General features: G+C 36.3%; 1 protein-coding gene across 4 annotated transcripts in view; it reads right to left on the reverse strand.

Moving 5' to 3' along the window:
- The window catches only part of LOC127853988 (cGMP-inhibited 3',5'-cyclic phosphodiesterase 3A-like), a 206,292-nt gene extending 198,071 nt beyond the window's left edge, over positions 1-8,221 (reverse strand). For all 4 annotated transcript variants that reach the window (XR_008036859.1, XM_052388888.1, XM_052388887.1 and 1 more), the window contains exon 1: positions 7,340-8,221. Coding sequence is in view for 3 of the 4 variants with exons in the window: in XM_052388888.1 (XP_052244848.1) it covers positions 7,340-8,188 (849 nt within the window). In the remaining variant the exon portion in view is untranslated. The remainder of the gene's footprint in view (positions 1-7,339) is intronic.
- Between the last annotated feature and the right edge of the window lie 12,658 nt (positions 8,222-20,879).

The following is a 20,879-nucleotide window of genomic DNA, read 5'->3' on the forward strand; positions in this document are numbered from 1 at the left end:
TGTTCACAGATTTCAGAATTTTTTACAAATGTAATTAAATATGCTGACTAACAAATCTATACATAATAATGTTTGAATAGTCTCCATTACATGTATTAATATAATTGCAAGGAAAATGTTTGAATATAAACTATTGCCTTTCCTGGAACATGGGACATCTGGGAGCAAAAGCCAATGCACTACCATTGCGCAACTAAGGTTTTAGTACTATTTGGCAAAACGTAATACCTACTTGAAGTCAATTTATTTCAAAATAATCAATAAAAAGTGTTACAAACACGAATTATTATTTAACTAATTTGAAATGATGATTATCAATTAACCCATTTATGCCTAGCGTCTAAAAAAAGGCCTTGGCAAACAGCGTAGAACCAGATGAGACGCCACATGATGCAGCGTCTCATCAGGGTCTGCGCTGTTTGCTTAAAGAAATTTCTGTAAGAAATATTCTAAATATAGACATAAATATACTAGAAATCCCTAATTTTGGAAATAAATTGAACCAATTAAGAGGGATGGGGGAGTCCACTAGGCATAAATGGGTTAATGAATCTATATTTTTGACATTTTTTAGTCAGGAGTGTAACTTGTTTAAACACAAAGCATACTTCATTTTTTAATTATGGCAATTATTCTGGAAATTGACATTTTTACAAACTCAGAAAACAAGTCCCATTTATTTTGTCTACCTGAAATGGATCAGGGTGTTACATGTATATTATAATTCCATGAAGGAAAATAATACATTCAGTCACTGATAAATGACAGCCTTGAGGTAATAAACTGGTATTGTAAAATGAATCCTAAGTCAAGGACTTATCACAGCTGCAATGTTTTTTCCCAATTGTGAAAAATTGGCCCGAAACAAGAGATGCGTTTGTCAGAAACACAATGCCCCCTATTGCGCCGCTTTGAAATAAAATTTCAATATAACATTTGGCAGGTTAAAAAATTATCTCCCTTTTAAAGCTTATTACTTCCCTTGGATAGTTTTTTTTTTACTTTTGACCTTGAAGGATGACCTTGACCTTTCACCACTCAAAATGTGCAGCTCCATGAGGTACACATGCATGCCAAATATCAAGTTGCTATCATCAATATTGCAAAAGTTATGGCCAATGTTAATGGGCAGCTCCATGAAATACACATGCATGCCAAATATCAAGTTGCTATCAATATTGCAAAAGTTATGGCCAATGTTAAAGTTTTCGGACGGACTAACAGACGGATGGACAGACAGTTCAAATGCTATATGCCACCCTACTGGGGGCATAAAAACCTGAATTTGGGAAAATTATAGCGTTGTGAAGTCATCAGATTGGGAAATAGGTGTTTTTGATTTGTTGCTTACAAATACTGTAAAATTGACCACTAAGAGTTAACAAGTTGTAAATATTAACAAAGGTTCACGCCATAGAACTGCATATGGGAATAAACTTAATGTTGCATTTAAGTACCGGTACACACAACAATAAACAAGAGGGCCTGAAAGGCCCAAAGTATCTCACCTGAGAGGAAAGGAACTGTTTTGTGCAGCCCAAGATATCATTAGAACAAAATGTTCTTACCAACTTTCATGACTAGTGAACACACTGGCAGCCACGTTTTTCAACAGACCAGAACCATTTTCATACACATCCAAGATATCATTTAAACAAATATTCTGACAAAGTTTCATGAAGATTCATGAAGCCATATAAGAAAAAATGCCCCCCCCCTCCTGGTGGCCATGTATTTCAAGCAACTGGAACCATTTTCGAACTTGTCCAAGATATCATTGGGACAAATCTCCTGACAATGTTTCATGATGATCAGACATTTAGTATGGCTTCTAGAGTGTTAACATGGTTTTACTATAGCTATATAAGGAAATGTGCCATGCCCCCTTGGCAACCATGTTTTTCCACCAACCAGAACAATTTTCAAATTCGTCCAAGATACCATTGGTACAAATCTTCTGACCAAGTTTCATGAAGATCGGAAAATAAATGTGGCCTCTAGAGTGTTAACAAGGTTTTACTATAGCCATATTAGGAAAAAAGCCCCGCCCCCTGGTGGCCATGTTTTTCAACTAACTGGCATGCTTTTTGAACTCGTCCAAGATATTATTAGGATGAATCTTCTGACCAAGTTTCATGAAGATCGGACAATAAATGTGGCCTCTAGAGTGTTAACAAGATTTTACTAAAGCTCACGTTGTGCTCAGGTGAGCTAAAAAAATTAAACCTTCAATTGGGATTCATTGGACAGCATTTGGGATATTTTTATTGTTTTCTCTATTGGGAATGTGTCGTTGTCGGTACTTTTCAAAGGAAAAAAATCCTTGCAATGTGAGCTCGAATATTAACAAACTTTAATCATGACATGCTCATTAGAATCTATGTTTCAGCAAACATAAAATTTTAGCCAAATATGAACTCTTTGTCATTGAAAAGTTGCTTTAATATTGACTTATGATTGCACAAAAAGGGTTAAACGTAACACACTCTTACACATTTGACGAGGTTTTCTATATACTATATACATGTATTAAAAATAAATCACGACAGAACATCAAATATATGGACTCATTCGATGCTTTACTGCCCATGGATATTATGTCAGGAGCAAGAAATTATAAAATACTTCATGCAGCAGTGTACAAGGTCATGTGTACACATGTATGACCGTTAAACCCCATGGTGAAATTTAAATTGATCGGAATTAAATTATTATTAAATATGACATTTGTGTTGTAACACATCTGCATTATTGTTTTAAATTGTTTTTTTCAGGAGATCATTAAAAGTATGATCGAATTTGAGAATAGAATGCCCAAGGCACTCAGAAAGCAATGGGACTGGGGGCAGCAGTTGCAGAGGAAAGCAGAAAAGCTTTTAAGCAACCATAGCTAGAATGGTCTTAACTACTTGTTTATTTTAAAATGATTAATGTTAATAAATGTGTTTATATACAAAGTCTATTTGCTGTCGTTCTTTTAAATTCGGATCATATTTTAACTGGCCACTTTTCATATCCAAACGAATGTTTTTTTTAAATAGACATTTTTCAAAGATACACTTATTAGTGCACTTATGCACTAAAAAAAAACACTAGAGCGTATTTTTTAAAAATACACTTGAGCGTATTTTTTTTTTTAAATACACTAGAGCGTAATTCTTTTAAAAAGAATACACTTGAGCGAATTTAAAAAAAAATACACTAGAGGGTATTTAAAAAAAAAAATACACTAGACAGGGCTCGCGCTAGGTGGCGACGTGAGCGACTAAGTCGCTTTCTTACGCCAAACGTCGCCTAAAATTTAAGAAATTGTAGATAAAAAGCGACTTCCAGTCTCCCTCTTATCCGAATTTGTGTACATCAGGTTTTCTCAATGTCAAGGTCTGACTCAATTTTCCAATACACACTGTCGCACCCTGGAGTGTGTCGCAATTGAGCGACAGGTAATTTGAGGTAAACCCCGCCCCGATTCTCCCAACATCCGAACTTATCTAATCGGCGATCGATATTGGTCAAGTCAGCATTCAAGTCACATGGTAGCTGGCCAATCAACATTGATTTCGCTCACACATAATATTGGGTCATTCATTCGCAGACACTGTATACTTGGAAATACACAGTTGATATTGTCGTCTGCCAACACTATAGCGGCCGATGGCAAACGTCGTATTTAAAGATAAACAAATAAAAAGGAGCCAAACAATAAAAAAATTATTTCTAAGTTGATCACTTAACATTTCTACCGACTATCGATCTGAATTAACAAAAGGATGATAATTAAATAATTAGATCTATGTCGATGATGTTACACCTTTCTGCCCATTATCGTTTGAAATTAAAAGGTGATAAATAATTAAGTTGTTTTTTACCCACAAACTATGCTATTGTAAAGCAATATGTCAATTAAATTGTATATTAATTGCGTATTTGCTAGGTTTCCGATTTTCATTTTTTTTGCTGTCAAACGATATGCACAATTTGTTTCATGTGCGTAACACGTACAATTTTTTGGACTGTCGTTTTTGGATACATTATTTTTCGTCGATTATAATTTAATTTCGAAGTTCTTTAAACAAGCAATAGAATGTAGAATATAGATGGGGTGATGCGGACAGTGTGGTTTATCATATTTCGAATTGTTTCACATGAAATTGCAATTGGAAAGACTATAAAAAATAAATAATTATTAAGAAAGCATATGCTAAATGTCATATTTCAAACATAAATATTTATCTGGTCTGACAGTTTTATTAAGCTTATGTTATCTACTGCTTCATAAACATATTATCTTTGAAATACTTTAGTCTGTATAATATGATATTTACATCAAATTGGATTGAATAAAGAGCTAGTAAAATTTTAGTCATTAATTTATCTGTCGTGTCTATTATTACTTGGTTAATTAGAAATGCTGGAAAAATTAAGATACACAAAAGAAATATAATTATGTGTACTACAGTGGTATACTTCAATAATGTGATACACATATATGTGTGTTGTAACGCCCTACATGCAAACCCTTGTGTCCGAGTCTCTCCTGACTTCTCCCTAGAGTCTCCTCACTTCTCCCTAAATCAGTGTCAAGGGAGAAGTCATTTCTCCCTAAAATTTGAGCCCTGCGTGATCCCTGACTAGAGCGTGTTTTTATCCCCACGCTTTTTGAAAAAAAGGTGGGGACATTGTGGTTATCTCCGCCGTCCGTCCGTCCGTCTGTCCGTCCGTCCGTCCGTCCTGGCCACTATCTCCTCCTACACTAAAAGCACTAGAACCTTGAAACTTACACACATGGTAGCTATGAGCATATGTGCGACCCTGCACTATTTGGAATTTTGATCTGACCCCTGGGTCAAAAGTTATAGCGGTTGGGGTGGGGCCGCGTCAGAAATTATCACTCATTTTTTTAGGTTATTTTACATTTACTTCTTTATTTCTACACCGATTCACTTCAAATTGATACTGGACCTCTCTTATGACAATACGGTCAATCTCAACCATGCATGGCCCCATTCCCAACCCTGGGGCGCCCCGCCCACATAGGCCACACCCACCAAAAATTTCCATTTACTATAATTTTTTCATTTCTACACGGATTCTCTTCAAATTGATACTGAACTTTTGTTATGACATTAGGGTCAATCTCAACTATGCATGGCCCCAATCCCAACCCTGGGGCGCCCGCCCACATAGGCCACACCCACCAAAAAATTCCATTTACTATATTTTTTTCATTTCTACACGGATTCACTTCAAATTGATACTGAACTTCTCTTATGACATTAGGGTCAATCTCAACTATGCATGGCCCCATAACCAACCCTGGGGCCCCGCCCACATAGACCACACCCACCCAAAATTGCTTTTACTATAATTTCTTCATTTCTACACCAATTCACTTCAAATTGATATTGAACTTCTCTTATGACAATACAGTCAATCTCAACTATGCATGGCCCCATTACCAACCCTGGGGCGCCCCGCCCACATAGACCACACCCACCCAAAATTGCCTTTTACTATAATTTCTTTATTTCTACACCGATTCACTTCAAATTGATACTAAACCTCTCTTATGACAATACGGTCAATCTCAACTATGCATGGCCCCATAACCAACCCTGGGGCCCCGCCCACATAGACCACACCCGCCCAAAATTGCCTTTTACTATAATTTCTTCATTTCTACACCGATTCACTTCAAATTGATACTGAACTTCTCTTATGACAATACGGTCAATCTCAACTATGCATGGCACAATTACCAACCCTGGGGCGCCCTGCCCACATATGTCACACCCACCCAAAATTGCCTTTTACTATAACTTCTTCATTTCTACACCAATTCACTTCTAATTGATGATGAACTTCTCTTATGACAATACGGTCAATCTCAGCTATGCATGGCCCCATTACCAACCCTGGGGCACACCTAGGTCAAACATTCGGCGTGGGGATACGCGTCGGCCTCTGCCGCGCCATTTCTAGTTATAAAGATACACTAGAGCGTATTTGTTTTAAATACACTAGAGCGTACTTAAGTGTATTTTTCATGTTTTCCTAAGTAAATTAAAACGCTTAAAATACGCTTGAAGTGTACATTTAGGGTACAAAAAAAACGGTAAGCGTATTAGTACACTTAACCAAAAAAATGTACTTAAGCGTATTAGTTCCACTGGAAAAAACGCTTAAATACACTTTAAAATACAAACAAAAGTGCATTTATACACTCAAAAAGTGTATTGTTTTAACAGAAAAATGCGCTTGTTTATTTAAATGCGCTTTAAAGCTTATATTATTGGCACCGTATTTTTTAAGCAAAAAAAAAAACGGTGCCAATAACATGCACTTTAATGCACATTTAGTGCACTTTTTCGAGAAGGGTAGCTACCATGTGTGTAAGTTTCAAGGTTCTAGTGCTAATAGTGTAGGAGGAGATAGTGGCCAGGACAGATGGCGGAGATAACCACATAATCCCCACACTTTTCCAAGTTAAACTTGTCCTTACATAGGTCACATGATGCACTCAAAAAACATGACTGCCTTCTGAGTACCATGTATATGCAACAATTATGCAATACCACAAGACTTAGTATTTTTTTGCTTTTTTACTCTCCACTACGGCACTAGTATGGGAACAAGCCAAGTGTCAGAGGAATAGAATCATATTAATGGTGTCCCAAAACCTGTGCAGGGCTTAATCTCTGCCATTTGCAAAATTAGACAATCGCTACAATTTACCTATTTGGCTGCAGAAAAAAAATTATGTTTGGTTACAGCATTTTCCTCTTTAAAATATGCCATGGCAAGCTTAGGCAAGGTTAACTTTTTTTAATTATGAGCTGCAGCAAGCAGAAAATTCTGCCTCAGTTGTCACACAGAAATGATTGAGTGAAACGCGAGAAATAAGACTAAATGAAATATCACCTATGCATAATTCGATTGCATTGTAATTAGAACAAATGGATTACTGGTACCACAATTTATGTGAAGACTCAAAAGAGGGGGTGTAGTTTATTTAAATGTATGAGGCCCCTGAGTCTGCATGAAGTGAGAACAAGGAGTGTGTCCCAGAACATATCAACCTCATTAACTTACACGTTTTATGAAGGTATGGATGAATACCTTAGTTTTAACTGAAATTAATTAAATTTAGGGTGTCATCTTTAGATATGCAAATTGCATGGTCAGGGGGACCGGATAACCTGGTTGAAACACAACCTGTCTGTTAATGTGACTTAACCAAAACTCACATGCGCCGAGGCTGCGGACTGAATCCCAGTCGCCTAGGTATTAAAGAAGCACTTGTACCATCAACCACAGATAATATAAGGGAGACAATTACCTGATTCTTTGGTATTAAAGCTGGAAGGGATGTGCGTCTTGTAGAGCGGTGTGCAGAGAAGGTGTGTGCGGTGGAGGAACTGGATCGTCGACGTCGGATAACGGGAATCTTTCCATCATGGGTCATAAAATTATTAATTGGAGGCTTCAGCACAGTTTCCATGTACTTTGAGACAATAAATCCCACTAGTCCACAAAAATATCCAACATATGGTCGAAACCCGTATGGAATTACCCCTAATGTGGAACACATTAAAAAACGCGAAAAACTTACTAACGATATAACGATTGCACTATGAATGGTCTCTAGAGATGAGAACATGCTTGCGGCAAATATGCAAACATGAAACACAAACAAGACCAGCGGACGGGCTTGATTACCGCTGCCGGCATTGTCATATGTGTCAGCATCTTGAGTGACCACTGTACCCGATAGTCCGTATAAAATCTGGCCTAATGTCTCCCCAAGAAAACATGCACTGAACAGTAAGTAAACACTTGTAATACTCCACGATTTCCTCAAATACAATGCCATCCAGTAAAATGCACAAACTATGGCAAACACTGGCACTAGCACTGAACATACACGATGGAAAAAAATTCCCATATCACAAATCTGGTAAACCAGAACACTCAAACACAAGAATGCTATTCCATAAAATACACCAACATTTTCATTCATGTTAGGCTCATTGAAACCAATCCAATTAATGAATAAATTGAACAAACTTCCTTGCTCTAATGGCTTTACAAGAACCTGTATATAGCCGTTATTATCAATGTCTTCGTCTTCTTTACTTGCATCATTTTTTGACCCTCTACGGGAAAAAGAAGTTCTTGCAAAAGCCATTTCTTCCAACTCTACAGAACTACGACTGGTGAAATGTACACACACTTTGAATCATGGGAGAGATATCGATATTGTGTGTATTACCAGCGACACCTAGCGGTGACCTCTGACCGAATGCGGAAGTAAACAAACGCACGTGGCGTGAAGCCGCCGATAAATGTCATCAGTACAGACGGCCGCATTTATCAGCTGGTTGGATTTTGACAAGACGGAATTAGTTACATACATGTTAGCTACACTTGTTTAAACTGTTGTAAGTTTCAAACTTAACAGTTTTAACAAGACTTGAAGTGCTGCTAACATGAAACTTTCATAGTAAACATTTAGCTTCTATAGACTATATTTTGCTCGGGATATGCGCCCAATGGGTGCCGTTAAATCTATTTGATACAGTGCTTGATTTGGGGTTATATTGATATTTTTGTTGTAAGCTTGTGTTGTTTCCACGTTGGAAGACATGTGCAGAGCTCAAAATGTGCGTAGAGGTGAACTCAATTCTCAAAATTTAGGAGTAATACCCCCCGTTACACAGTTCTTGCTCTCTTACTGCACTATTACGGCGACCCAGGTCGCGATACAATCGCCAAGAACGCCGTGCGGTTGTGGGAAAACACATGAGGACATTGTCCAAACGAGGAGATCGAGGTATATCCTTTCGCACACAAAAAAATAAATCGGATTTCCGGACGCTTAAAGCCGACCTCCTAAAATGTGTTTCCTGTATCACTACGAGTTTCATTAGAAGACGAGTGTTGTCATTTTTTTCTACGCACTCAACAGCTAAAGAAACTATAACTAACTTCAGAGGCGTATTTAGGTGGGGGGGTTGGGGGCTAAAGCCCCCCCCCCCCCCAGCTGGCTAGCTAGACACGATTTTTAATAAAAATGAGCCCCTTACAGTTTCAATCCACTTGTGTATTTCCTGTCATATGTCCCTTATAAAGCCATAAACAGCTGTCGTTTTGTGTGATTAGCCCCCAGGCATGTGTACAGACGATCTAATCTTCGTCAGCTAAAGTGAACGCTTCATTGACTGTAAGTAATAAACTGCGCTATTTGATTGGCTGAAGAAGATACATTCAACTAATGAAATTCATCCATACATTTAGCTATAGATAAATGCTTACAAATGGCTGCCGCATAAGACTTGTGAAAAACAATATTTCAATTTGTAGCAATTAAAGAGTTTAGACGAACACAATGGACAATCATTATTTGTTCGGTAATTTCTTTGATGAATTTAGTTGGTATTAGCTCTTTAGTGTGATAATCCTTTTGAGTAACAAGTTATTGCCAGTGAAATTAAACTGCACACTCAAAGCGGGTATATACGATTTTGTCAAATATTTATGAATTTATATAAAATGTGTAAAAAACTTATTATATATATATTTCAATATAAATTAAAATAAAAGTTAAGAAGAACATGTGTCGATGTGAATCTAAACTTAGTTTAACGGTTTATTTGAGTTCCTGCAAAGATATCTATTGACCTTATCGCAACATCCGGGCACTTGCGTCAGTTAGAGTTACATGCCCCTTGACGACGGTGAAAACAAAAGCGCTATCGCCATTTAATTTGCATTGAAATATTTAACACTGCTCGCAATTTTCTTAAGTTTAGGCACATCTTCGTGACCATTTTTTAGAATAAAAATACCCAGAAATAGAAATTCTTTCATAATAAATTTAATTAAATGAACGAACACAAATAAGGATGAAAACAAACAACCAATATTTTTAAATATATGCAACATATAGTAGCTGATTTGAACCGCTATATGTTACCTTATTAGCTTGTTACGTATTAAATAAATTCTCATGATAAATGTTATTGTTTTTATTTAATTCACACCAATTTCGACACTTTTTGTTTCCGCATGTTAGGTATTTGAATGCCCCTTTCTTCATCACAAACCGATTATCTCGTTATGATCGGATACTGTCCAGACAAAGAAAACACGGTGTCATAAAGCCAGCTGGGGACCTATACTTGGGGCTCTGCATTAACCACATGTGGTCATTAAACACAATTTATGATACCTCTATGTCATCTCTTGTCATACTGAGCAGTCATTTAAGCCAAATTGTTAATGCCGAAATAATTGAATATACAGTTTCTTTATAAAACACGTTGACACCTTAAATAAACATTTAATTAAATTTAATGCAATATTTTTCATTTGATTGTTTGCATCAGTCTTACAATCGTGTAAGCTTTTGTATTCTGGTGTTTAATTGCCCCTTTGTTTTGCATAATCCGATTATCTCGTTTTGATCAAATATTGTCCAAACTTAACTGACAAAAAGGTGTCATAAACCACACTGGGTGGACCAGACAGTGTTATTTAACACGATAGATGCCACCATGTCTCCTCTTTCTGGTAGTATTAAGCAGTCATTTGGATGAATAATTAACGCCGATGTACTTAACAGTTGCTTAAATTAGATATGTGACATATGGTCAAATATAAAGTCATGTCCAATTTAGATTATCAGAAATTTACACCGTAAAGATACTAGCCCGATTAATTTATTAAAGTATTTAATAATTATAAAATTTACGTAAAAAACAAGTAACGTATTTAGCGTGTATCAGTTAATTAAAAAGACGTCATTCCGTATTAAGATTTAATGTACTACAATAAACGATCGACATCATAAAAAAGAAATTACGTTTGACAGCAACGGGGGTAAATAATGTTTGAAAAACAAATATTTATACAGATATATGTGTGTTAATTTTAATATTTGTCACTCGTACTCATTACAATGAACACAACTAAGGCTTTCAGTAAGTCATGTACCAGATGTCCCTACGTATTTTACAGCTTTACATTAGCATGATAAATTGACATAGTAGAAATATAATTATAATTTTCGAAGATGAATGAACCCTGAAAAGAACGACAATACTCATTACATCCACATCTACGAGGATACTCCCATTATTACAGAATAAACGAGTTTACGCGGTGTCTCAATGAGAAAGTTAATCATAAATGTCGCCGTACTCGATCATCGGCCACTTGGTCGGGTCATTTTTCCAACATCCAGCTTGCAATTTGTACGGACATTCATTAAGTCCAATTAGTTTTATTTTCTGATCATATCGGGCTTTCGAAGTGCAATCTAACCCTTCATAATAGTTAAAAGACATTTTAAACACCAATTACAGGACATTTAATTACCTATCGACTTCCCAATAAAAATATCAGCAGAGGTGCTCAATCAGTGTAGTAAATCGACCGTATCTAGGGCATTGTTTTCACCGTCGCTAAGGGACTGCCCCTTTTGTGACGTCATCGCGATAAGGTCAATTCATACTACACACGAACACTAACTCCAATCCTAATACAAAGACGAATGCTTCGGTTATTATAGGAAAATATGTACGTCACAATCGGCTCGGGGCGCTAATTTGTCTTTGCTGCATTTTATGAAATTCGGCTTTAATGTATAATTTTTCTTGCCTATTTTGTGTTATTGTAACATATTTTATAAATATATTACAATTAAACACATATAAAAGATCGTATATACCTGCTTTAATGAATGACATTTTTTTGTTGTTTTGATTTGGTTATTTTACAAATCGGGCTAACTGCTTTGATGTTCATCCATAGTTTTTAAAATTAAAAAAGACTCAAAAATGAAGAATTACTTTGCTATATGAAACTAAATCATTTTCTTAAAGCGTGACAACATCGAGGCAGCAACACCCGAATTAAACTTCACAAGAAACCTAACGACTCCCTTTGTTGACACTTTTCTGAACGAAATGGACACCCAATTCAGTGATTTGCAGACTAAGGCAGCCATGGGATTGAAGTTTATACCTGAACAAATGTGCTCCTCACCCGTCAGTGCTGGTGACCTTGAATGGTTCAATGATGATCTCCCTTCCCCTCAGTCCCTCCCTGCCGAGTTGCACTTTTTAGGGCAGGCTAGGTGGAAAGGTGTACCCAACCCACCTACTTCCCTTCAGGGCTCTGTTGCACATTGTGATTCCCAGCTGTACCCCACCATTTACACTGTTTTGTCCATATCATGTGTGTTCCCTGTCACATCATGCGAGTGTGAAAGGAGTATCAGTGCCCAAGGACTTGTTAAGACAAAACTAAGATCATCAATGGGTCAGGACAGGTTGTCCGCTGTGTGCCTGCTTTCCATTCATAGGGACATGGACATAAACATTTTAATGTTGTACCTAAGTTGACCTAGTAGGATATCCAACAAGGTTAAATAGGAGGTCCACCCATCTAACTCCGTTAAAAAAGTTATTGATAAAGATAATGTCTCCCACCACTTTAGTGGATTGAGAGACATTTGATTTACCCCTGTGTGTCTGTCTGTCCGTGTGTCTGTCACACTTGGTGTGTGAACTCAAGTTTTTATTTGTTTCACATACACTTTTATCATGCAAAATGCGGATTAGATAGCAGGAAATCGCATCATTTCAAGGTGCCATTTCAAAAAAAAAATCGACGACGGAAGGGGATACCCCTCCCGCACCCTCCCCTGTTGAGCCCCCCCTCTGAACATTTTCTGGATACGCCTCTGAACTTGTTTTATAATGCTGATTAGAACTGGTTTTAAGTCAAGCAGGTACTCAGATGATATTAAAAGCGTAATTTTAAGTTATGGAAGCCATTTAAGGTCTTTACCAATATTGGTATAATCATATTAATTGACCATCATCATTATCATCATCATCATCATCATCATCATCATCATCATCATCATCATCATCATCATCATCATCGTCGTCGTCGTCATCATTAATATCATCATCATCATCATCATCGTCGTTGTCATCGTCATCATCATCGTCGTCGTCGTCGTGATCGTCATCATCAACATCATCATCATCATCGTCGTCGTTGTCATCGTCATCATCATCATCATTATCATCATCACAACCAACACCATCATCATAATCATTATCGTCATACTCATCATTTATTATCGTTATTTTTTTAATTATTATTATTAATTTATTAAAAGTAGTAATAGTAGTAGTAGTAGTAGTAGTAGTAGTAGTAGTAGTAGTAGTTGTAGTAGTAGTAGTAGTAGTAGTAGTAGTAGTAGTAGTAGTAGTAGTAGTAGTAGTAGTAGTAGTAGTAGAAGTAGTAGTAGTAGTAGTAGTAGTAGTAGTAGTAGTAGTAGTAGTAGTAGTATTAGTAACAGTAGTTGTAGTAGTGTTGTTGTCTTCATATCAACAACACCTGTCATAATCTGCTTTTTCGGGGGTAGGGGGCATACACTGCATATGGGCAGTATCACAAACAAATCGACAGATTGGTTGGTGAACAAACGGTTACAATGTCGCTCAGTCAGAAGGCGGGGAAGCATATACATGTATTAATTTAAATACGTTATAAGATGCTATAGAACGCGTAATGGTGGACCTGTTTGTTATTTTTTCAGAAATCATGTTTTAGCACGATTGTAAATGTACTCGTCTCATTTTTTGTTGGGGGGGGGGGGGGGCTGGGTTGTTGGGGGGGAGCAAAAAGCTTTCGGACAAACAAATTGATGGGCATAAGGTTACTGTGTCGGTCAGGCGAAAGAATGCGGATATATGTATATAAACATGATTTCACTTATTTTAACTAAACTGTCAAAAATATTAATATAATGTATAGCTGGTCAACATTAAGTTTATCATTTTAACCTGACACTGACCTTTATGGGTCACGATTTTAACCCATTTTTGCCTAGAGGACTCTCCCATCCTTCTAAATTGGATCAATTTATTTCCAAAATTAGGGATGTCTAGTATATTTATTTCTATGTTTATAATATTTCTTACAGAAATTCATTTATATGATGTGTTTTTTTAGCGCGAAACACATTCAAAATGTATTAATACTATTTATGCTTATTAGTTTAAACCTATTGATTTAGCTCGATAGCATCGAACGCCTCAGGTTTATAGAAACGCTCTCGAGTCCGTTTTCTGGTGTATTTGGGGATAGATCTAGAGAACGCTCCCCGAGTGAAGATAGAACCCGTGACCTCCCGATCGCTAGGCGGACACCTGTCCATAACGCCATGGCGAACTACCGGTATTTATGCTGATTGAGAGAGGTATAGCAAATTCACTTATTTGTTTAAAAAAAGGTTGCCCACACATGTTCATATGTTGAAATTACAATTTCACAGCATAACAAAAATCGAATAAGAAGCTACCACAGACAGTGTTGTATCTCTCGCCCCTGGTGCTTAGTTGTCGGAAGGGTACAGTTAGCATTTGCGATTCATTTAATTTTTCAAACCTGCAATCATATATGGCTTTTATCTGTAATTTAAGACAAAGGGCAAGAATTCCTTAACGATAAATAAATCAGTGAAACCCTTAAAATATTCACTATATTTTGCAGATATTTATTCTGTAAAAGTTCCGCGAAATTTGTAAGCAAATTGTATGAGGAGTTGTGCAACGAAACTTTTATCAGAAGGGGTAATCACGTGACGAAAAAAGTCAAGATTGCGACGTCCAAGCCAAAATGGGTATTTTTGCCGTTTTATACCCATGACTTTTTTCATGCCGCTCACTATCATTAAAAACATAATTTGATTGCAAGTGTTTTTTTATGTTGTTTTTGGGATGTCCGATATCCTGTTTGTAAGTGTTACGGACAGATAAATAAAAAGACGTCAAATCGGTACCAGTATGTTTTGTTCTATTATATTTTGTCGTGTCTCCTAAAACATATGTTTTGACACATACCGGTTTATATTCTTATATACCTAAAAATATCAGTAACTGAATCTATAAAACAATCTACAAAAAAACTTTTTATTTATTTAAGAAAGTTTCAAAAATATTTGCCATTCCAAAACTTTTATCAACTGATCGGTGTAATCATGTTATCTAGACATTGAAAATTTAAGTGTTCGTTTATAACCATTTGTAAAATATCCGCTTTCAGAAGTTCAGTGTTAATTAATATTTACTGCTTCTTCATCCATGATCTCATACAAATTATTGTATGCTAATGAAAACTGTTAAAATTAATTTATTAAAATTAAAATTGATTTCGTATACATTTATTTAAATCTATGTGATTCAAAAAATGTTATTTGAAGTTAATCTCATATACATTTATCTATGTCATTTAAAACTTTGACTTAAAGTAATATATATTCTGTATTTGACAACCGATTACACTCCATTATTGTTAATGGGGTCTTATTGCCATTAACGTTTGAAATAATTCGTTTTTAAACTTCGTGTAAGCTTTAAGTCGAGCTTTTTATTTTGATAAATGTTGAATGTTTCGGACTAACCACATCTGATCAATCTTTTTTCTTTGTTAATTTCTCAACATTTTTTGCATGAGAGACGAATAAAAATAACAAAACATAGTGGCTTTCCTTGACATATAACCACGCAGGCTCCCAGGAAGATGATTTATTACATAAACATGTATATGTGAATAATCAGCGAAGCATACAAAATAAATTTAACAAGACTATTGCCAAGCAATATAAGTTTCATAACGGTGAAACTCCACCATTTTCAGCAATAATTCTAGTCTATTTGTTGCCATAGCAACAAAAAATCTTGACGTAGGAACAAAATGAAATGACGTGCATAATCTCCATATTGCCATCTGTTCATGTTTCAAGTTTCGTGAAAAATATGAAGAACTTTTTAAGTTATATCAGGATCCATCATTTTCAGCAATATTTCTAGTCTTTTTGTTGCCATAGCAACCAGAATTCTTGACGTAGATACAAAATGAAATGACGTGCATAATCTTCATATTGCCATCTATCCATGTTTCAAGTTTCATGAAAAAATATGAAGACCTTTTAAAGTTATCGCAGGATCCAGAAAAGTGTGACAGACTGACTGACACACTGACAGACTGACAGAGCGCAAACCATAAGTCCCCTCCGGCTTCACCGGTAGGAGACAATAAAGACACAGCGAAGGCAAATTTGTACTGCTTAAACATTTCAAATGTCAACATTATCAAGTAAACCGTTCGACGTAATGGCCGTCCTCTCCAAGACAGAGTTTCTTTGAAAACAACACATTGTACTAAACATGCGCAAGCTTTGTTCAATATCAGGTGAAATGTGCATACATAACTGAGAAATAATATAAAGAAGTGAAACTCCTGCTGGTCCAGCAGTATTGCATTCTTATTATACACAAGTGAGTTTTTATCATAATGTTACTTTTATACATTACATTCAAGCATAAAGGTCAGTGTCTGATAAATGTTTTCGACATTCAACTCTAAAACACATAAATGAACGTTTGCAATAAATATTTAACATGCGAACTAATTAGTACTGTCGAGATAAGAAGTCTCCATGGCGATTATATAATGCTCAGGTGTTTGAAATGCCTTGTAAATCACATACTGGCGTTTCATGTAAAAAAAAACACACTAGTGCACATAAACCGCAATATAAAGGTGATGGCATCTGTACGACAATTTTTATTTTTCGCTTTGTATCAACAGTCATGTAACTGGTAATAACATAGGAGATAATGGTATACTCTAGTAATTCATAAAGTACTTTAGATATAAAAATAAGAATATATCCGTTAGTATTTACATTTTACAATTTTAGGCGAATGTGCACTATTGATTAAACAATCGAATATACCTAATATATGTATACGGCTCTGAAACAGAAAAGTAAAACGAAACATTTTACACACTGTATTAAAACATGCACGTTTTTAATTGCGTAAGGTTTACCACCGGTATGTCAATCACATATTGTTTTAAATACTGTCATAGCCATTTTTTACTTACCGCCGATGTTCTTGGTTGGTAGCGTTATATATGTAAAATTTCATTTGAAAACGTATAGTAAGGCCGACGATATTAAAGAGTATGTACATGTATAACTCATCTTGGACTAAATCTTACAAGAAATTGTTTCTTGATAAGATTGTATGACCGAAAGCACTCCTAATGGTTCAATACTTATTGCTTAGGGTGACATTTGTATAGCACAAATTTGATCATAAGCTACCCTAAAGCACCCTTGAAGTGTATGCGCTATCAAATTTACTACTTAGTAATTAGGTATCTTGTCAACATAATTCTATCATTTTGAAGTAAAAGCATTTAACGACTTTCAGATTTTCGGCTGAAATCGGGATCCCTTGGGGATTACGTCAGTAGGGGACCCATTGAGATCGTAAACCTTTTATTAGTGCATACCTCTTGAACAACGTTTCGCACATGTGTTTCCTTTAACAAAAACATTGGGGTAAAACATCCAAACAATAATCTTGTACTGATTTTAAATATAAATATTTCTCTATTTGTTTGCAGAAGAGTAATAAACTGAAACCAAGCAACGATCACAGATTACATGGCGAACAGCGTCCGCTTAGAAAATATGAAGCGAATAAAGTCGAAGTAGCTATATCAAATATCAATACGAAATAAACTCGTATAACCTTTTTAGCTCACCTGAGCACAACGTGCTCATGGTAAGCTTTTGTGATCGCCCGTCGTGTGACGTGCGTTGTGCGTCGTGCGTTGTGCGTTGTGCGGCGTCAACATTTGCCCTGTTAACACTCTAGAGGCCAAATTTATTTCCAATCTTCATGAAAGTTGGTCTAAAGATTGGTCTCAATGATATCTTGGATGAGTTCGAAAATGGTTACGTTTGGTTGAAAAACATGGCTGCCAACGGGCGGGACATTTTTCCTTATATGGCTATATATGGCTATGGTAAAACCTTGTTAACACTCTAGAGGCCCCATTAATGTCCGATCTTCACGAGACTTGATCAGAAGATCCATCCCAATAATATCTTGGACGAGTTAAAAAATGATGCTGGTTCGTTGAAAAACATGGCCGCCGGGGCGGTGCATTTTTCCTTATATGGCTATAGTAAAACCTTTTTTACACTCTAGAGGCCACATTTATTTCCAATCTTCATGAAATTTGGTCAGAAGATTGGTCTCAATGATATCTTGATTGAGATCGAAAATGGTTTCATTTGCTTGAAAAACATGGCTGCCAAGGGGCGGGCCATTTTTCATTATATTGCTATATGTGGCTATAGTAAAACCTTGTTAACACTCTAGAGGCCACATTTATGTTCCGATCTTCATGAAACTTGGTCAGAAGATTTGTCCCAATGATATCTTGGATGAGTTTGAAAATGGCTTCGGTTGTTTTAAAAACATGGCCACCAGGGGGCGGGACATTTTTCATAATATGGATATATATTGCTTTAGTTAAACCTTATTAACACTCTAGAGGTCACATTTTTTGTCCGATCATCATAAAACTTGGCCAGACAATTTGTCCCAATGATATCTTGGATGAGTTTGAACATGGTTCCGGTTGGTGTAAAAACATGGCCGCCAAGGGGTCGTGGCATTTTTCATTGTATAGCTATAGTAAAACCTTTTTAACACTCTAGAAGCCACATTTTTTTTGTCCGATCATCATGAAACTTGGTCGCAAGATTTGTCTCAATGATATCTCTGACAAGTTCGAAAATGGTTCCAGTTGCTTGAAAAACATGGCCACCAGGGGGCGGGGCATTTTTCCTTATATGGCTTCATGAATCTTCATGAAACTTTGTCAGAATATTTGTTAAAATGATTAACGTGGCTGCCAGGGTGTTTACTAGTCATGAAAGTTGGTTAGAACATTTTTTCTTATGGCATCTTGGGCTGCACAGATCACATCAGTGCCTTTGAATCTCATGTGAGCGACTTTGGGCCTTTCAAGCCCTCTTGTTTTAGCACCAACGGTCGAGTGGTTTAAGCGGTAGACTTTTACTCAAAGGGTCAGTGGTTCGAGCCCAGGTTTAGATAGAAAAATTCTCTCTCTCTCTCTCTCTCTCTCTCTCTCTCTCTCTCTCTCTCTCTCTCTCTCTCTCTCTCTCTCTCTCTCTCTCTCTCTCTCTTTATATATATATATATATATATATATTCTTCTTTTATACTGGAGCTTTTTAATTCCGATGTTACATTTATCAATTTAAAGCTTCTAATGACAAATTTCAAAACGTACCAAAATCTGTGAACAGGTCCCTTTAAGGCACGGTCGTCGACTATTAATACTCTCCTGATTTCTCTGTTATATAAAAGCAGTGCAATAGCTCCTTAAAAGTTACCCATTTGTGAAAAATTGGCAAAATACGCTGTAGCATTGGCGGATAATATTCAGTAAAAATTTGGCGAACTTTGAATTTTAAATGCAGGAAGATTTATGCACAAAAGCTTTTATATGTTCTTAAAACAAATTGCAACACTTTTCGCCTAAAATGCATTTTGCTAACTTAAAGAAGAGACTTCCTTTAAACGAAAAATATCATAAAAGCGGAAAGTGTCGTCCCTGATTAGCCTGTGCGGACTGCAAAGGCAATTCCGGGACTACACTTGACGCACATGCATTAAACCCCCTTTTCACAGAGCGCGGCCCATTTCTATATCCCAACGTCTTACGGAGAGAATGGGATTCTGTATTCAGAAATGTGCAAAGTGATGTGCTAGTTGTCACATGGGCGAAAATGAGCACTGATAAAACAAGTCCAACAAAGTGCAGTCCATGCCTTTTCAGCTTTTATTTTAACGAAGAATAATACTATTTCAAAAACATAAAATTATCAACAGATTTTGAAACATACAAATACCTAGTTCAATATGTAAGATTTCACCGACTGATATTGAATGAAATGTCCTCAGTTGGTTATTGCTTGTTAATGACGAGTCCTGTCATAAACTGTCCTCAGCAGTTACTTCCCATAGTGTGTAACACGCACAAATCTGCAATTTTTATTTTTGACACATTTATTTTTTTATAATGCGTTTTCCTAGAAAATATATGCATAATTAATTATGTTATCCTTATATCGGCGCAAAACATATACATGTACATGCACATGTATATAAAATAACATTAAATAACACGTGATTAATGGCTTGATACAAAACTATCACGATTTTATATTATTTTTTGCGAAATTTGTAGTTTTCTTATGAGCAGTGTGTTTAACAAACTAGGATTAATGAATGCAGTCCGCCCAGTCTAATCAGGGACAGCACTTTTCGCCTGAACTGGATTTTCGCTTAAAAAAGATTGTCTTTAAACCAAAAATACTATGAAAGCGGAAAGTTTTCCCAGCTTTAAGCTCGATATATTAACTCGTAAGTGTTTTCGGTGAGACAGTTTAGTCGTTAAGAAATCGGGTTCTGAATTGAAGGGGCCTTTAAATGTAAGAGTTTCTGAATCTGGGAAAACAGGTCTTAATTCAAGTGTGTAAAGTGCTATAGTAGACTAAGGGGTACGCAAAAGCTTATCTGGGACGGCCATTTCCGCTTCTGTTGAACTTTTCGTTTAAAAGAGGTCTCATTTAAACGTAGATCAAGTGTAGACGGACAGTGTCGTCCCTGATTGGCCTGTGCGCACTGCACAGGCTTAAATCGAACGACACTGTACGCACAAGCATTAAGCCCAATTTTCTCAGAACGAGGCTCGTGTGTTGCGAGCCTTTTATCGATAGAGTTCACAAAGATCATTGGGGTCAGTATGTCCATTTTGACAATATATTGGATAAACTTGCATAGATCTCTACATTTGTTCGACTTTAATGATATCATTCATTAAGTTATCTTATCTCAAACAAATCGCCTGGGTGACTGTAAGCGTATATTGCTTGAAATCCAAAAGTTACAATAACCCGA

The sequence above is a fragment of the Dreissena polymorpha genome, chromosome 12 (assembly GCF_020536995.1).
Source record: "Dreissena polymorpha isolate Duluth1 chromosome 12, UMN_Dpol_1.0, whole genome shotgun sequence".
Taxonomy (NCBI): Eukaryota; Metazoa; Mollusca; class Bivalvia; order Myida; family Dreissenidae; genus Dreissena; species Dreissena polymorpha.